The sequence below is a fragment of the Aptenodytes patagonicus genome, chromosome 3, assembly GCF_965638725.1.
Source record: "Aptenodytes patagonicus chromosome 3, bAptPat1.pri.cur, whole genome shotgun sequence".
Taxonomy (NCBI): Eukaryota; Metazoa; Chordata; class Aves; order Sphenisciformes; family Spheniscidae; genus Aptenodytes; species Aptenodytes patagonicus.
Genome location: NC_134951.1, coordinates 59,053,473 through 59,069,264, shown reverse-complemented (window position 1 = coordinate 59,069,264; position 15,792 = coordinate 59,053,473). Strand labels below are relative to the sequence as shown.

Sequence of the window (15,792 nt, the reverse complement as noted above, 5' to 3'; positions counted from 1 at the left end):
TCTTAGTTCAGTAGCTAAAATTCGCTTCAAGGATGTGAGCATTGGTAAACTGTTCTGGAAAGAGGGATGAAAGTTTGTAGCTCTTTTTCTTTCCTTTATTTTCTTGCCTCTCCCTCACACACATAACACCATGTCCTTGTTTGCTTGCTCTGAGGGACTGCAAAGAGCCTATGACAGAAGCAATTAAAAAAAGATAAAAAGCAAGGAGTAACTCAGGTAAGATATTCTCAAAGATGCCATCTGGGGTTGAGCATGATAGCTTCATGCTAGTACTGAACATGATCCTGCAAGTGGTCAGAGTTTAAATTCTAGACTCAGGCTTCTTGCAATGTTGAAGAAAATGCTTTTAATCTTTCATGGTTTTATAGAATGAGAGTCAAATATTTTCTTCAGGCAGCATTTCTTGCAGTTCATCTTCTGCACCTTCTGAAATCTTGAAGAAGAGAGAAAGGGCATTGCTTTTCTGCCCTTAGCTGGATGCTTAGCTGGACGCTTTCAGCCAACCCTCCCAATAAGCACTGAAAGCAGCATGCACTACAGAGCCTTTGCTTTGAGAAATGAATGATCCCCTCCCTCAGCTGGGGATGGAAGGAGTTATGAAGGATAATTCCAAAGATACTGGTAGAAAAGAGACCTTTCCTAGCATTGATGGGCCATGCCAGAAAAGAGTTGAAGGAGCGGAGTAAGAAGTTTTGCGAGCTTACAGCTTCATATTCCCAGTACATTTCTACAGTATTTATAAAGTTTGGATATTAGCCACATTCATCTCATGTGTTTAACTAGAGGAAATGTTTGAGAAAGGCTGTCATAGAATTTAATTTTCTTCCTTCTGTTTTTCATCCTCAAATAGGAGACCAATCTTCAACACCCATCTCATTGGGGAGGGAATAAACTGGTGTCTCCCATCTCTCAGATTAGTGCCCTAGCTCTTAGGCTGTAGGCTTCTCTGGGAGTGGAGTGTTCTCACTTCAGGGCTGTTGAGCAACACTCCTTAGGGAAAACTTTTCTCCTCTTTGCCTTCAGAGTCCTGCACTCCTCTCCGAGTCATAGCACTACTTCAGAAGGAAAGGTGGGAATGTACACGTTCTCCAGGATATTACTGCAAGGCAAAAGAGGATAATTTGAAACCCCTGAGACTACAAAACGTGTCGAACACAGATCTCCAACTTCCTGAGCAAGTGCTCTAACCACAGGACTCCTAAATAAGTGGTCAACACTTCTCTCTTCTGAGCTCTTTAAGAAAAGCATGAGGCAGTCCCTTATTCTCAAAGCACTGAAAATCAAGCAGAGTTTTTGTGGCTGAAAATCAAGCAAAGTTTTTGCGGCTGTGAATCACACTTTCCTCACATACTGAACTCAGAACTGCAGCCAAGCACCAAAATCGGAGAGACAGAGAGCATTTCATGCACATCTGGTCCTCAAAATGGCTGAAGCCTCCTTCCAAACAGCATGCTGGGTGTTATGAATCCAGCTTGTGAGCCCTGGGAACCCTAAGTCTGTGTCACGCTACTTACTCTATGAAGAGCTGGATGTCTAACTTGGGTTTGTGAATCACATTCCCAAAGGCAAGCCTGTTAAAAGCTGGGCAAAAGTATTGCATTTCAAAAGGAAGCTGTCAAGTAATTTCTTGCAGTAGTCTTAACTAGAACGTAACACTGGGAACCCCTTGTAAGGGAGTGGTGCTGTTACAAACTCGCTGTCCAAAAAGATGTCAGTATCTCTGCTTCAGCTGAATGTGCCTAAAAATGGGCCAACTGTTAATACCCTCCTTATCTGTTACATGTATCTTTTAGACCATACAGGCTAATTCCCTATCACTAACCAAGATCTAAGGCTAGAACCATGACAAATTAGATGTAGCTGATTAAAAAAAAATAGGAAAAGAAACAGTAGACATTTTTTTCCAGGGCTTTCAGTCAACATGCAGCAAATTTGCCCATTCAGAGCATTTATTATAGAAAAGTGCCTTGTCCCTCTCCCTCTCACCACCCCTCATGCATCAGTTCTACCTTTCTATAAATGCCTGATCTGCACATGATTGCTGGAAAACGATTCCTGATCCTGCAGCTGAACCTGCAGAAGAGGCATTTCCCTCCACAGGAGAGATGCAGTCCAGTGTTTTGTTGGTATAACCAAACTGGATCGGACCCAGCCTTACCCAGCACAGCAAAACAACTGCCTGAAGACTTGTTTTTCTTCCCATTTAGCTGATGTCATCCAGCAGCTCAATTAGCAAAAAAATAAAAATAAACAAAAAACCAACCCCAAAGTGTCAGGCAGCTCAATGTTTCCACTAGGTGGATGTGCTGACAAAGCTGTATCGAAAGAGGCTCTTCCAGCCCAAGCCCCGGTGCAGGCAGGTGGGCTTTCCGCTGCTGTCACTAGATTATTGCAAACACCAGGCTCCATTTGTTCATGCTTTATTTGGATTTTTTGACACTATTTAAGCACCTATCAATGTGGTTTAGCTTTACAGCTGCATTGCCTGTTGGACACAGCCAGTCGAAACTGAGCATGTACAGCCCTGGGTTCTACTACTTGCATTCGAGGTATTTTTTTCTGAGATACTCCCTCTATTTTCATGTTCTGCGGAATATCTTGTACAGTTCTGTATTGTGCCTAAAGTAAATTATTGATGAAAAAACAAGGGACTTGTATAGTGATGTTGGGTTTGAGGCAGTTTTTCTTTCAGTCTCCATTGCCCTCATCTTGTGAACAGCTCTGTACGCCAGTAACTTCACATGCATCAATAGTCCCACTGAATGGTTCCCCCATGACTTTGCCGGTAACTGTGACGTGAGGTGTTGACAACGGGGAAGCTCTGCATACAAAATTTAGGGTCCTGTTCGGAGGAGTTCCATTTTAGGGCCTAGATTATCATTGTCCTCGGAATGATCACCTCATCCCAGAGGCTAGAGAATTCAACAACTTCTGTCTTTGCACAGAAAATACTGGTTGTTGCTTCCCACACACTCAGGAAATGAGCAGGACGTCCCCAGGACAGTGATGAGAGTGGCAGCGAAACTCCTGGCGCGGATTCACATTTAACTCCTCGCACTTAGGATGGACACCAAAAGGCGGCAAGAGGCTGGTGAGTTCAGAGGGCTTCAGTTTAGGAAGACGAGACACGGGAGCAGAACCCCATGCGATGACATTTTCAACTCTTGCATCCATTCACGAAGCGCTACAGAAATACGGCAACCGAAGGAATTACTTTGGAATACCGAAGGAGGGCGCTTCTTCCAGCAATAAATTCTGCCCCCAAATACTAACACATAGGTAGTGATGAGTTTTGAGGGCAATCTGTGAAAAACATTATACGCCCACATACACAACAATTGAAACAACATGCTCGCTGAAGCTGAGAGTGGTATTTCACCATTCAGGAAGCTTTTTCGTTAGTCAACTGTCTTTCAATAGCTAAACTTCATATTTGCTACCTTAAATGTTGCTTTAAAAAAAAAAAAAAGGGAAAAAAACCAAAAAAGGCAGCATAGATTCTCACCTCCTTGTCCAAGCAGGCTGAATTGTTCCATCCTAAACAGTCTTATCTTGGCACAGCTATCAGGCTACGTTACACATTTCTGGGAAATGTGTGTCAAAATCAGAGTGCTTATTGTTTAGTTTAAGGAATAGTTTCACATCCAAATGTGGGGAAATGCACCTCAGGAAAAAACAGGATTTAAAAGAAAACCAGCGTAAAAACTGAAGGAAATTACTGATTTCGCCGGATGCAAAATTGGGCCCCTGACCCTTCAGTTTCACGTATAATCCTGAAATTTTACAGAAGCATATGCTCGTACGCTTATGGGAGTTTTGCAGGACTCAGTCCAACGTTTCTGTGTAATTGTCTTCTCTAAACCTGTTTTTAATTAATCTATGACATATTCTAACTTCTAAAGAACGGAATTTAGAAAAGCGCTGGGCAGCAGCCTTGCTTTATTCCTATTAAGTCAATGGTAAAACTCCCCTTAATTCCGCAGGGAGCAGAATTAGGCCCATGCCAAGCCCATGTTCAAAATCGCGTCCTCCCAGCTTATGCAATGCCTCCTCCCTGCCCTTGTGCGAAGCACAGGCTTCCCTCTACCCTTTTTTTTTTTTTTTTTTTTTGTCCCCCTTGCAAAATAAAGTCACGCAAATGCACAAACCAACCGACCTCAGCATCGTAACTTCTGGGAACAACGTATCTCACCGTTTTCTTTCTGACTCTGCGGTTCACGTTTTGGAGGAAAGGTTTGAGTTTACGGTGCTGAACCCCCCGTGAAAGCCTAGGTGTTCCAAGCGTGTTCCAAAAAAGTTGGCGATACACCTCTGGGTGTTGGCTGGATTCCCTCTTTCAGTTAAAGTGACCCGGCATTTTACCGTTTCCCTGCTTCTCACATCCCCACCGTTTATCGCATCGCTCCGTAACACGAGCAAAATAAGAAATCCGTGTGCCTCTTTCTTTGACACTCCTCCTCCCGCGGAAGGCTTGGGGAGCTCGATGCAGCGATTTGATCGGCTATCGAACGCGACATGGCTTTGCGCCAACACATCTTGTTCTTTCATTTGCACTAGCGTAGACGAAAAGTCGAATTTTCACACTCGCGTAGACACATTCCCCCTACTTCCTTGCAAAAGAGGCACCTTCTACCTGCAGAAAAAAAACCCCAAACCAACCCTGAAAACCTGTTTTCCTTCCAAAGAACACGGCTCCTCCCGGAGCAGCGGGCAGGGAGTTACACCCAGCCCCGCTCTGCCGCCCGGCCTGCTCACCGCCTAGGTGCGCCGTCGCTGCCTCCCCTCGCGCTGCCCCCAGCTGCGTGCACGTGCGGGCGCGTGTACACGCGTGTGCGCGTGGGGGCACACGCGGGTCCGCACGTGTGTCGCTGTGCGTGCATGTGTGCCGGTGTGTGCACGCACATCCGCGGGGGGGGGGGAGGGCACGCGCGTGTGTGCACGAGGGTGCACGTGGGGGCGCGTGTGCGCGCGTGCCCGCCTGCCGGCACGTGCCGCTGCCGCGCGCCCGCCTCGGGCCGCCGCCGGCCGCGGCGACGAAGCGGCCGCACCCGCTGCCCCGGCGGGGCGGGCCCGCCGCCGCGCCCCCCCCCCCCCCGGAGGGCGGGCGGCGCCTGGGAAGCCCTCCCCGGGGCTGACCCCCGGGACCCGCGGGGCCCGGCAGCGCGGGAGGGCGGCGGAGCGGCGGCGCCCGCGCCCCGCGCCGCCCCCCGGCCCGCCCCGCCCCGCCCGCGCCCGCGCCCCGCCCCCCCCGCCATTGGGCCGGCGGCGGCCGCGGCCCGCCTCGCCCCGCCCCCGGCTGCCCGGCAGTTCCGCGCGGGCGGAGCGGGGAGCGGCACCCGCGGCGGCGGCCGCCCGGCAGCATGGGCTGGAGCTGACAGCGCCCGCCCCGCAGACGCCGAGCGCTGCCGGCGGGGGAGCGCGGCCGCGGGGAAGGGAAAAGTTGCCGCGTCCGCTCGGGGAAACTTTCTGCCGCCGAGGCGGGGAGGGGCCGGCGGAGCCGAGCCGAGCCGAGCCGTCCGGTGCGGTCCCTGCGCGGCGGCGGCGGGGCGCGCTGCGCTGAGGCGGCGCGGGGGCCATGCCCGCCGCCAGCCTGCTGCCGCTCTTCGGTAGCGCGGCGGGGCCGGGGACGCTGGGCGGCCCCGCGGGCGGCGGCGCGGGCGGCGGGGGCAGGAAGGCGGCGGGCCCCGGCGCGTTCCGGCTGACGGAGAAGTTCGTGCTGCTGCTGGTGTTCAGCGCCTTCATCACCCTCTGCTTCGGGGCCATCTTCTTCCTGCCCGACTCCTCCAAGCTCCTCAGCGGCGTCTTCTTCCACTCGGCCGCCCTGCAGCCGCCGCCGCCGCCGCCCGGCGGGCAGCCCCGCGCCCCGCCGCAGCCCGGGGTCGGCCCGGTGGCGGCGGCGGCGGCGGCCGCGGGCGGGGCGGGCAGCCTGGAGCGGATCCGCGCGGACCACGAGCGGGCTCTGCGGGAGGCCAAGGAGACGCTGCAGAAGCTGCCCGAGGAGATCCGCAGGGACATCCGCCAGGACAAGGAGAAACTTCTGCAGGACGCCCGCGGCAGGAAGGAGGCGGGCGCCCCCGGGCTGCCCCAGCGCCTCTTCCGCCAGCCCGTCGGCGCCGTGGGGCAGGAGCCCGCCGACCCCGCCGTCCGACAGAGGAGGGCCAAAATCAAAGAGGTGGGTGGCGGCGGCCGGTCCCGCTCCCGGGGACGCGCCTGGGCACAGCCGCGCGGGGCAACAGGTCGCTGCCGGGGCTGGCGGCGGGGTGGGGGGGAGCCCTCCTGCCTCCTCCTCCTCCCTGCGGGAGGGGGTCTCTCTGGCCGGCCCTCGCTCGGCAGCCGCCGCGCAGCTCGGCTTCGCCGCCCGCGGTTGCACCCTCGCAACCCGCGGTGCATCCTGCGCGGCCGCGGAGCGAGCGCTGCCTGCGGACCCGGCTCTGCCGGCGCCGGGCGCGCTCCGTGCCGGCTGCGCCTCCCCCCGCGACGTTACCGGCCTCCCCCAGCTGTTGCACCGAAACGCGGGGAGAAAGCAAAGCCCGGCGAGCGCCGGCAGGCTGCGGGGCGCCTCTGGGGGAGCCGGCGGCCGGGCGAGGGCTGGGGGCGCCGGCGCCGGGGAGGAAAAGCGACGCCCGGCGAACCCGTCGCGACGCGGGTCCGCCTGCGCGCCCCGCGGGGCGTCCCGGGCTCGGCCGCCGGTCGGTGAGCGGCGAGCGTCTCCCCGGGGTGCGGGAGGCGGCGGGGGAAGGCGCCCTCCCCGTGCCGCACTGGTGGCAGAGGAGGAGTTACCCCCCGCTGTCCTGCGCTGGCCGAGCGGTGCGTTTCCAAGTGCGAGGCGTGCGTGTTCTGCAGCGCTTCAGAGATGTCGCGATCTGTCTCGCATTCGTGCGGTTCACTGTTCTGTGATAGCGGCTGTCTGAAGAGTTGAGGGTATTTGGCAAAATACAGTCAATTTAGGTTATAGCGGTAAAGCATCTGAGCTGTAATGTGTTTTGGCAAATTCCCTCAACTGTCTTGTTCGTTCGTGCTGCTCGGTTGGTTCAGGTACCGTTCTAAAGTCCTTCCCTACAGAAATTTGGCTCCAAACTGTGCATAGGTAAGACTGTCATGAGCAGAGCTTGGCAGGGTCCTCTGACAGAAGAATTTCCTTGATAATATAGTTCAACTTTCCGTCACTACTGGCTGGTTTATTTATCTATTTTATTAACTATTTTAGCAAATTGTGCAGCAGTCATAAGCAGTAAATACCAATGCAAAGGTATTTTTGAAGGGAAAAACTCTCAGGAGTGCACGGTACAGACCACATCTTGGTGTGCAGAGACTATGTTCTCTGCTGGTTTAGTCATACAGTCTCCCTGAGGCATACAGAACAGTTAGAAATACCAGCAAACTGTTTTCGTAGTTACCTTGAATTGCAGTGTAGAAGTGTTTAGAAGTAATGAGGCTCTAGACTTGATGTACGTGAGTCTGTAGTATAGAAGACTGCAACAAGTAAATAAGCAGGAGGAAGAAGATAATACTTAAGTATACTGCTTTTGCTGGTCCCGCTCTGTGCCAGTTAGTCCAAGTTATCTTTTATTATATATGGATACACATGTGTATGTGTGCATATATTTGCACGCTTGTGTATATATGTACGTGTACATACATATGCACCCCAGTACCTCTTCAATTTTTCTTCCTCCCTTTCCATTCCATCACTCTTCTTTCTCCTCCACTTCTACACAGGAGCCGCCAACAACACAGTAACTCCCCAAACCAGATTTTTGGCCGTGTAAGCATTGGAGATGACAGAGAGACGGCACTTAGTTTCCAGATCTTTATTTTTCCTTCCTATCTCAGTATAATTCCTCAATACTATGTGTTGTTTCTGGGAGTTTCCTTTCCTCCTGATTCAGTATGTGACTGTAACATGTTGTTTACTTAATTGGTCTTGCATTTTTGCAGTACCTTGGCTGGTTTGATTTTTTTTTTTTTTTTAAAGAATGCTGCTTTTTTTTTTTCCCTTCCTGACTGTAAAACAGTGTTTCCTATTCTGTGTTAACTTGCTTCACATTGTTTCATGTGTTGGCCTTTATGTTGCTTTTCCCTCTGTCTTTGCAAGCTCTTATCCACTTTTTTTATGTTGATACTTTACTGTCAAGCTGGAATTCTGATCTGCAGTCTTTTTGGAAATAATAGTTTTAAATTGTAACTTTTTAAAGTGTGAACTTTTGTACTACACTGTACATGCATAGAAACTGGAATTATCCCTCAAAGCTCCTCTCCTTGTGCCTGGTGGTTGCATGCTGGAGCTGCAAACGTAAAGAATCTTTCTGCTTTCATACCATTTTGAGCCTGGAATTTGAGTCTGCATCGTACCATGTATGTTGTATACATAGAACACAAAATTTGAAGCCGTTCCTGTGGTTATTTCTAACAGAAGGAAGCGGGCTACTATAAAGGAAAAGAATGCCAAGAAATAAGGTGGTTCTTCCCTGCATTTCTGTCCTGGAAGAGCTCTGTATCATCAACATGCTCATATAAAGCTGAGGGGGGAGAGAGCTTAGAGATGTTTTGTTCACTTACTGTTTTAAATTTCAAGTTGAAATAAGTGTTTAGAAGTCTAGCCAGTAGTAATATGGGTTACGATCACAAAACAATAAAATGCCATGACTTTATAGTATTTCTTACCAAAGTTCTGTTATAGAAATTTTAACCATTTTTTCTATGGCATACTTTTTTGTATTAAAAAAAAAGTGAAACTTAAAAAAGGTGGGAATATAAAGATTCTTGAACTTTGTTTAGTATTGACACCAACATAGTATGACAAATAACTAGAAAAACAAGATGCTAGAAGCTTATCGAGCAAGTAAAAGACTTGTGGAAACACGGAGAAGTGGAAATCGTGTTGCCGTCACTGCCTTTCACTCTGCCAGAACGATACGGTTGCTCTCAAGGTCTGTGTGTGGTAACCGTCCTGCCATGTTACGCCCACGGGGCCTGCCTGTGTGCAGGTGTGACTGTACGGGTAAGGGATGTGGGCCAAAGACTAGAGATACTCATGAGTGCTGCGATATTCCTCTGTTTCTCTTCTGATGATGAATTACAGGCAAACTCAGAAGAAAGAGGGTCTGGCAGTACTGCCGGCAGTGGGGTTTGCCCGGTACTTCCTGTTGTAAAACTGCTGTCAGTTGCTTGTGGCTGCTCAATTTTTTACTGGCTGACCTAATGTTTCCTGCTCTGAGCATCTTCCTCGTGCCGGATGCTTCAGGAAGGCTTGAGCAAAGAGGCACAGCTGCTTTTGATCATACCAGCGCGCTTGTATTTTGTCAGAACTTGAGTTCTTCGGGCAGTTCCGCTGATGCTGTGGTGTCTCCATGACTTCGGGCAGAGTCTGGGTGCCTGGTACACCTCACACTGGTCTCTGTTTCTGTGTCCTGATAGGAGCCCCAGACTGTGAATGAGGAAGTTGTGGTTTGTATTCCTGCTCTTCCACTCATTGATTTGAGAGGTGGCCCCTCTTTTGGCAGCTTGATATGAACAGGAGAAGTGATTAGAAGAGGATGGTAATAGGGCGGACAGGCTATGGAGGCAGGAGATCCACTGTTTCAATTAGGGAAATCCGACTTTGAATCTTTTTTAAGTCTCATTCCTCTCTCTTCCAAAAAAAAAAAAAAAAAGTGACTGAATTATTTAGGTGTTAAGAAAATAGCAAAACCCGAACTCTTTTTATTTCAGAGGAAAGGAGTAGAAAACTATGAATGCGCTAGCTCTGGTACTAGAAGCAATATAATCACATTAGTGCAGTGCTCTGCCCAGGCAAATTAATCCTACTGAATGGCAAGCTATCGGTGTTGGTGGAGCACCATACTAATGCAGCTGTGCTGCTGTTGTACAAGGTAGCTAGCTTGGAAACTGTACACATTATTGTTCGGAGCTGTTTGGACATGTTTTAAGGATAAAAGCCTCCTTGGTAAACTGGAATCGATGTCCAAAGACCATGATCATGCGGTGCTCCAAATACTTGCACAGCTTCCAACTGTTGCAGTCATCTAGTAGAAGTCCTGGAGAGGAGAATTTTATTCACTGATTCTGCGGTCATTCCTGAGCACTAGTCCTTTGAGCTTAATGGGGCAATGGTTGCAAGTCAGCAAAACAGACTCCACAGCTGAAGATTATTTCATGCTGTCTTTCTATAAGGAACTGAATTGAGGTTGCGTTGGCAGTGTGAATTCTGGAGCTTCCTAAGTCCTCAGCATTCATTTTGTTTGTTTAATAGTTTTCTATGGTGGCTTTTATGCAGTTTAGTTGGAAGTCATTAGGTTAAGAAAGAAGTCTCAGTAATGTTGCAGGGAAGTTCAGAAGTATCCGGAGGAAAGAAAACTGGTGAGCATGAAACTAAAGCACTAATCAGAGATCTAATACGCACTTGACCTAGCAGCACTTGGGTGTAATCAGAACTCTCTGGTAACAAGGAGGAGTGATAGCAAAATTATAGGAGGTGGCTCGCTGCTGAAGAAGGGCGGTTGGCCCCTCATGCCTTCCTGCGTGCTTCCACTGCTTGCTTTCCTGCTGCCTGGTATCCTGGTGCTGCTGCTCCGGGGGGGTCCAGTGCCAGGTTGAGGGGAGATTTATTTCCTTTTGCTGATTTTTATGGGACAAGGTGAGCTCACTGATACTTGGTGCTGTCAAAAGAGGGGGGGGAAATGTCGTCTTACCACTTCCAACTGCCTTCTCCCACTGTCTACTTTGCATTAATTCCACTGTAGCCCTCCGTAAGCTGCTTCAGCTCACTAAACCAGCAGAAAACTGCTAGAGCAAAAAAAGTTGGATAGTTTTTTGCCAAGTTGGTGAGTTGAAGGCTTTAATGGAAGGGTTGACTTGGTGCTAGTTTTGGCTGTGGTGAGGGAACAGTACTACGTGGATGAAAGAGGTATGAAACCTCTTTCAGGAGCCTTGTTTTAGGAGCTGGTATCTGATCTTCTGGCCTAGCTTCTCCATTAAAATTGAATCTCCACAATGTGACATTTGCAGAGCAAAGGTTCAATCTACTGTAATAACCTTCTGTAGCAGGCTGAAGTGCTGCGCTTCAGGAGACTGTTACCTCCCAAACCCTTTTCTCACAACAGAAAAGGGGAAAAGAAACACAGTGGCAGGAATTACTGAAGCCCCAGCTCCTGTAGAACAAAATTCAGAGTGCTTTTACTGGGAGGAAGGTTGGGGGGGCCTTCATGGGAGGGGGAGGGAAAGAGTTAAAATGCAGCTGTGGAAGTATTGGGCGGTTTGGGTTTCAAGCAGAAAAAGCCACCTTCCCTGATGGTACATTTCTTTAAGAACAAGATACAGTGAAAGGAAAGGAACTGACATGTCATGAGTAAGCAATGTGGTGATTTGTAGCAACATGCTGATGATGCAGTGCATTTTGAGAAAAGTTTTCTTCAAGTACTTTGTGACCTTAATGCTGACATCTTGTAGCTGTCATTCAGTTTGTTGAAGGAGTTTAAAATGAATCTTCGTGCTTTTTTTTCACCAAAGCTTTATTTACCTACCTATAATCTTAAGTATTTTTGCATCTCTAGTTCTTTTTGAGTGTTTTGCAGTGCTTTCCTTCATGATAAATACTGTTGGGCTTTTTGGGTTTTTGGGGGTTTCTTTTGGTAACGGTTTTATAAAAGACGCCAAGGAGGTGAATTAAGTGCCTAAAACCAGGGAATCAAATATGGTGGATAGGTAGGTACCTTATGCCCCTAAGTTAAGGGCATCCTTACAGAGCTCGCAGACATTCTCCCTGGGTTTGTTGGGAGATCTGTGCTCTTGTGAAGTGGCAGCTGAAGGTGGCAGGGGTTATCTTACGATATCTAAAATGTCACAAAACAGTAAGTTAAATTGCTTGCTTAGGGATAATGGCACTATAAGATGCAGAGAGTCATAGAATAGTTTGGGTTGGAAGGGACCATTAAAGGTCACCTAGTCCAACCCCCAGAGAAGCTTCATCTGAGTTACTAAGAGTATACTAATGATTCAGTGACTGTATGAAGCAACCTCTTGTTTCTGTCACTTGCCAGACCCTATGCAGAGCCAGTTCAACCTGCCAACCGGACAGAAAGCTACCCCCGCTTTTGTTGAGTTCGTGGCCTGGCGGGGTAGGGACCCAAAATGGCTTAGTGGAGGTCTGAGCACAGTGGAAGCAGTGGACCCCCACTAAGCCAATGCATTTGAAAGGAGAGCAAAGTGGAGGAGAATGGGACTGAGGCATCTTTTTGTCCGCATGACATGAAATAGGGTATGCCTTTGCCAAATTAATGTTCTTTCTGTTGGGAGCCTTAAGGTCTTTTTAGGGGAGGACATTGGTTCAGGTGAGTTGCTTCATCTGCCTTTTTTTGAGAACCTGGCAGCCTCTTCTCAGTCAAATGACTTGAAGTTTCTGCCATGCAGGCAAATGCCTGTCTGCTTTGAACATCGGTCATGAGATGGAGGAATGTCTCAGTATGTGGCTGTGTGTGTATTTCACCGGAGTAGGGTGTGTTCCCATTGATAGTTCATGGTTTTTTAGCCTTACACGTGTTTTCTGTGAGCTAAGAAGAATATTTAATTTTCTTACGTTCAGACTTGGTCTACATTCTCAACAGGTAGATTTACCAACGTAAGTGGATCCTCAGAATTGTGGGGAAAATGAAAAGGCTTTAAAAGTTCAGTGGAAAACATCTGGCTTTCACAAAAAAAATCAAGCACATGATTAATTCTTTAACTGAAAACCCACGTGCGCATTTTATGTGAAGGCAAAACCTAAATTCCAGACACACAGGACTCTCCATGAAAGCTAAGTAAGGTGATGTAAAGACATGAGGTAAAGCTTAAAATGGAATGTCTCCTCTGTTTTGGCAAAAGTTATATTCTCATGGTGATGATTTCATATTTAATGTTAGTATAGCAGCCTATGGCAGCCATTTAATATAAAGAAATAGAGTAAATCATAATGTTGGTGAGTACAGTTGCTTAAGGCTGTAGTTCTGTGGGCAAGCTGAAGCAGAAAAATTCTACCTGTTTATTAAAATCTACCGTTAAGGCCAGAAAATGCCTTATCTCATTCAGGGGGAAAATAAGCATGGTAGACAGCCACGCTTTGATAGCTTCTTTGAATGTTAATGAGAGCACAGGACTATGAAAAGGAAATCATGGACAGACAAAAGACAGCACTTCTTGTGGAAGGTAATTAACGTCGTTACAGAAGCACTTGTATGACTGTTGGATGGACAGACCTTTTCTTAAAGCTATCTGAAAAATGCTGCTGTAAGAATTGTTCAATGTGTTAACTTTCTATTTAGTTGGTTTGGGTTTCTTTTTTTTCTAGCTCAGGGAGCCAGCATAGGTATAAATTTCTGTGGTTTTCATCTTAAATAATCTTAATAAGTAGTTCCTTTATTTACAAATAATAAATTTGTCTTCCTAACTTATCTGGCAGAATAAGAGTCTAATACTTCCGGAAAGTGGCTTTGATTCAGTGTTTGCTGCTGTCTAACGGTGCAGCACTTCTCTGGCAATAAACTGCAGCCTGAGATGGTACAGAGATGATGAAACACTCTGGTTGTGTGTTTTTCTGGTAACAAACTCAACTGTTCAGATATGTCTCTGTATCAAGTATGTTTTAGACATTCAGTTTTGAAGGAATTTGTAGTCTATTTCTAAGTTATTTCTAGAACTGTCATTTTACAAATGAAGAAAATAATTGTTTAGGTGGGTCTTTGAATTAAGCAATATGGGCAGTGTACCAGATACTCAATATACTGGTTCCTTCTTTTGTGTGAAAATCTCCTTTATCCACAAAATTTGTTTAGGGGATTTTTTGCTTGTTTTTTTTAAGCATGTGATATAAAGAATGTGTGCACACTTCTAAGCAGCATCTCTGTTTTTCTGTTTTCCGTGACTTTTTATAATTGGGTCTGCAAGTCTGTCATGAAAACATAATTGGTGAGTAATAAAGCGCACACTTGCCCGAACCAGATTAAATGAAACCTTTTACAGAATTGTGGTTAAGCTGCTGTTGTATTGCAGCGCCCGGCAGCCTTGCCTGCAGAGTCCAGAAGACTTTACCGTTGTGGGGAAGCAGTTTGGTTTTCCAGGGGTGAGAGGGGTCTAGTGACTTGCACAAGATCGCGCAGTGTGATGGTAAAGAGCAGAGCTTGACTACCTGGCTCTGACTTGGTTTTTCTCCCACTAAACCAGGGGCTGTTGCTGTGTGCTGGGCAAAGGCTCCTACCCACGCTGCAGGTCTAGCCTGGGCATGTCAGCTCACTAGGGTCAGTTTAAACCTGGGTTTTGGAGCCTGGTTCATGGCTGCACATGGGCAGCTGTGGTTTGCCACTGAACTGCTGCTAATCACGCTGTTTATTACAGGGGGAGGCTAAACCTGAGACTCCCTAGTTCTATGTTTAGGTCACTAGCTGTAAGCTTTTTAAGCAATACTTAAAATCAAATGCTGTGATCCAGTGCTGTTTTGAGGGAAGGCAAGTAGGATAGTAAAACTCCCAGTTTGCCTTTCTTGCATCTTGAAATCTTCAGTTTGAACTCTGTTGTAACCAAGAAATGCTCGTACAAAATAATATGACAACTTGCTATAACTCTCTGCAGTAAGCTGATTGGATTTTATAGGTGGTGTTTATGAAGATACAGGTATTGCTCATTCTGATGCCTCTGATTTTAAAAGCTTTTCAAACAGATTGGATGAGCACATAACCTGCTGTTACATTCTTATAACTGTTAAAGTTAAACGTTCACAGCCCTTGTGGGAACAATGAGATATGCAGTCTCTTATGCAAAGGTAACTATGAGTGTAAAATCTACTTTCATTTGTCCTCCTACTCCCTGTTGGAAACTATATGTACCTTGGCTTTTAAATTGTCTTAGGAATAAAGCAAGTGAATGGAACTCTGGCTTCTAAGAAACTTGCCTCCCCCCCCCCTTTTCTTTTTTTCCCGAATGCAAATCTTTAATAAGGTAAGAAAAGACATGAAGATCAGAAGATATGGTGGGCAATATTGAGCAGAGGGCCAAAATGATGCTGTGCAATGGATGAGCTGATAACTATGGAACATCTGGCTGTTACAAGACTTCCTGTGTGCATCTCAAATGATTTCAGCAGAATCAACTTTTTTCTCTGATGCTGGGCAGAAACAGAAGTTGCAATTTTAATGTAAAAACATGCAGCTTTGCACTTCTCATGTAAAGATACATATTGCTGGCATTTAGAGGCAGTATTGTGTATTGTTTATATGAATAAAGTAGAAAGGAAAGAATGTCTGATACTTTTTTCCAGAATTTTACATCATCTGGCTTGTGTAGGGGTGCTCTTATTGCTTGGCAACATAAACTCTTTTTCAATTATTTATTCAAAGTCAGTATGTGCTTTTAAAACATTGCGATAAAATTGCATTAGATCAGTGTGGCTTGTTTCTTTAATTAGTATTCAGACCACTGTGAGGCTATTTTTTTTAAAGTATCTGCCTATTTTTCTTTCGCTTAGTCCACTGCATAATAAACATCTCTGTGCCTTTTGAAATTTCTTTTGTTCAGGGACTGCTTTCTTCCAAGGAACTAGGAAGTAGCTCATGTAAAAGAATACCAGACTAAAAAACATTTTGCTTTCAAAGTGTAGCGCTTAAGGAGATAGTAATTTTACTATTCACTGATACACACACGCAGATGCAGACCCAGTCTTCAACTCCACTGTCAATTTTCTCACTGCCTTTGAGCACTGACATCTGTTGGTGCACTGAATGGTGATACTGATGATAAAGCTTTGCCCATACTGCTGTCTGTAGG

General features: G+C 47.2%; 1 protein-coding gene across 1 annotated transcript in view; it reads left to right on the top strand.

Annotated features, from left to right (window-relative positions):
• The first annotated feature begins 5,575 nt into the window (after positions 1–5,575).
• The window catches only part of MAN1A1 (mannosidase alpha class 1A member 1), a 160,167-nt gene continuing 149,950 nt past the window's right edge, over positions 5,576–15,792 (top strand). The window contains exon 1 of the mRNA XM_076333496.1: positions 5,576–6,172. Within this exon, the coding sequence (XP_076189611.1) occupies positions 5,576–6,172 (597 nt within the window). The remainder of the gene's footprint in view (positions 6,173–15,792) is intronic.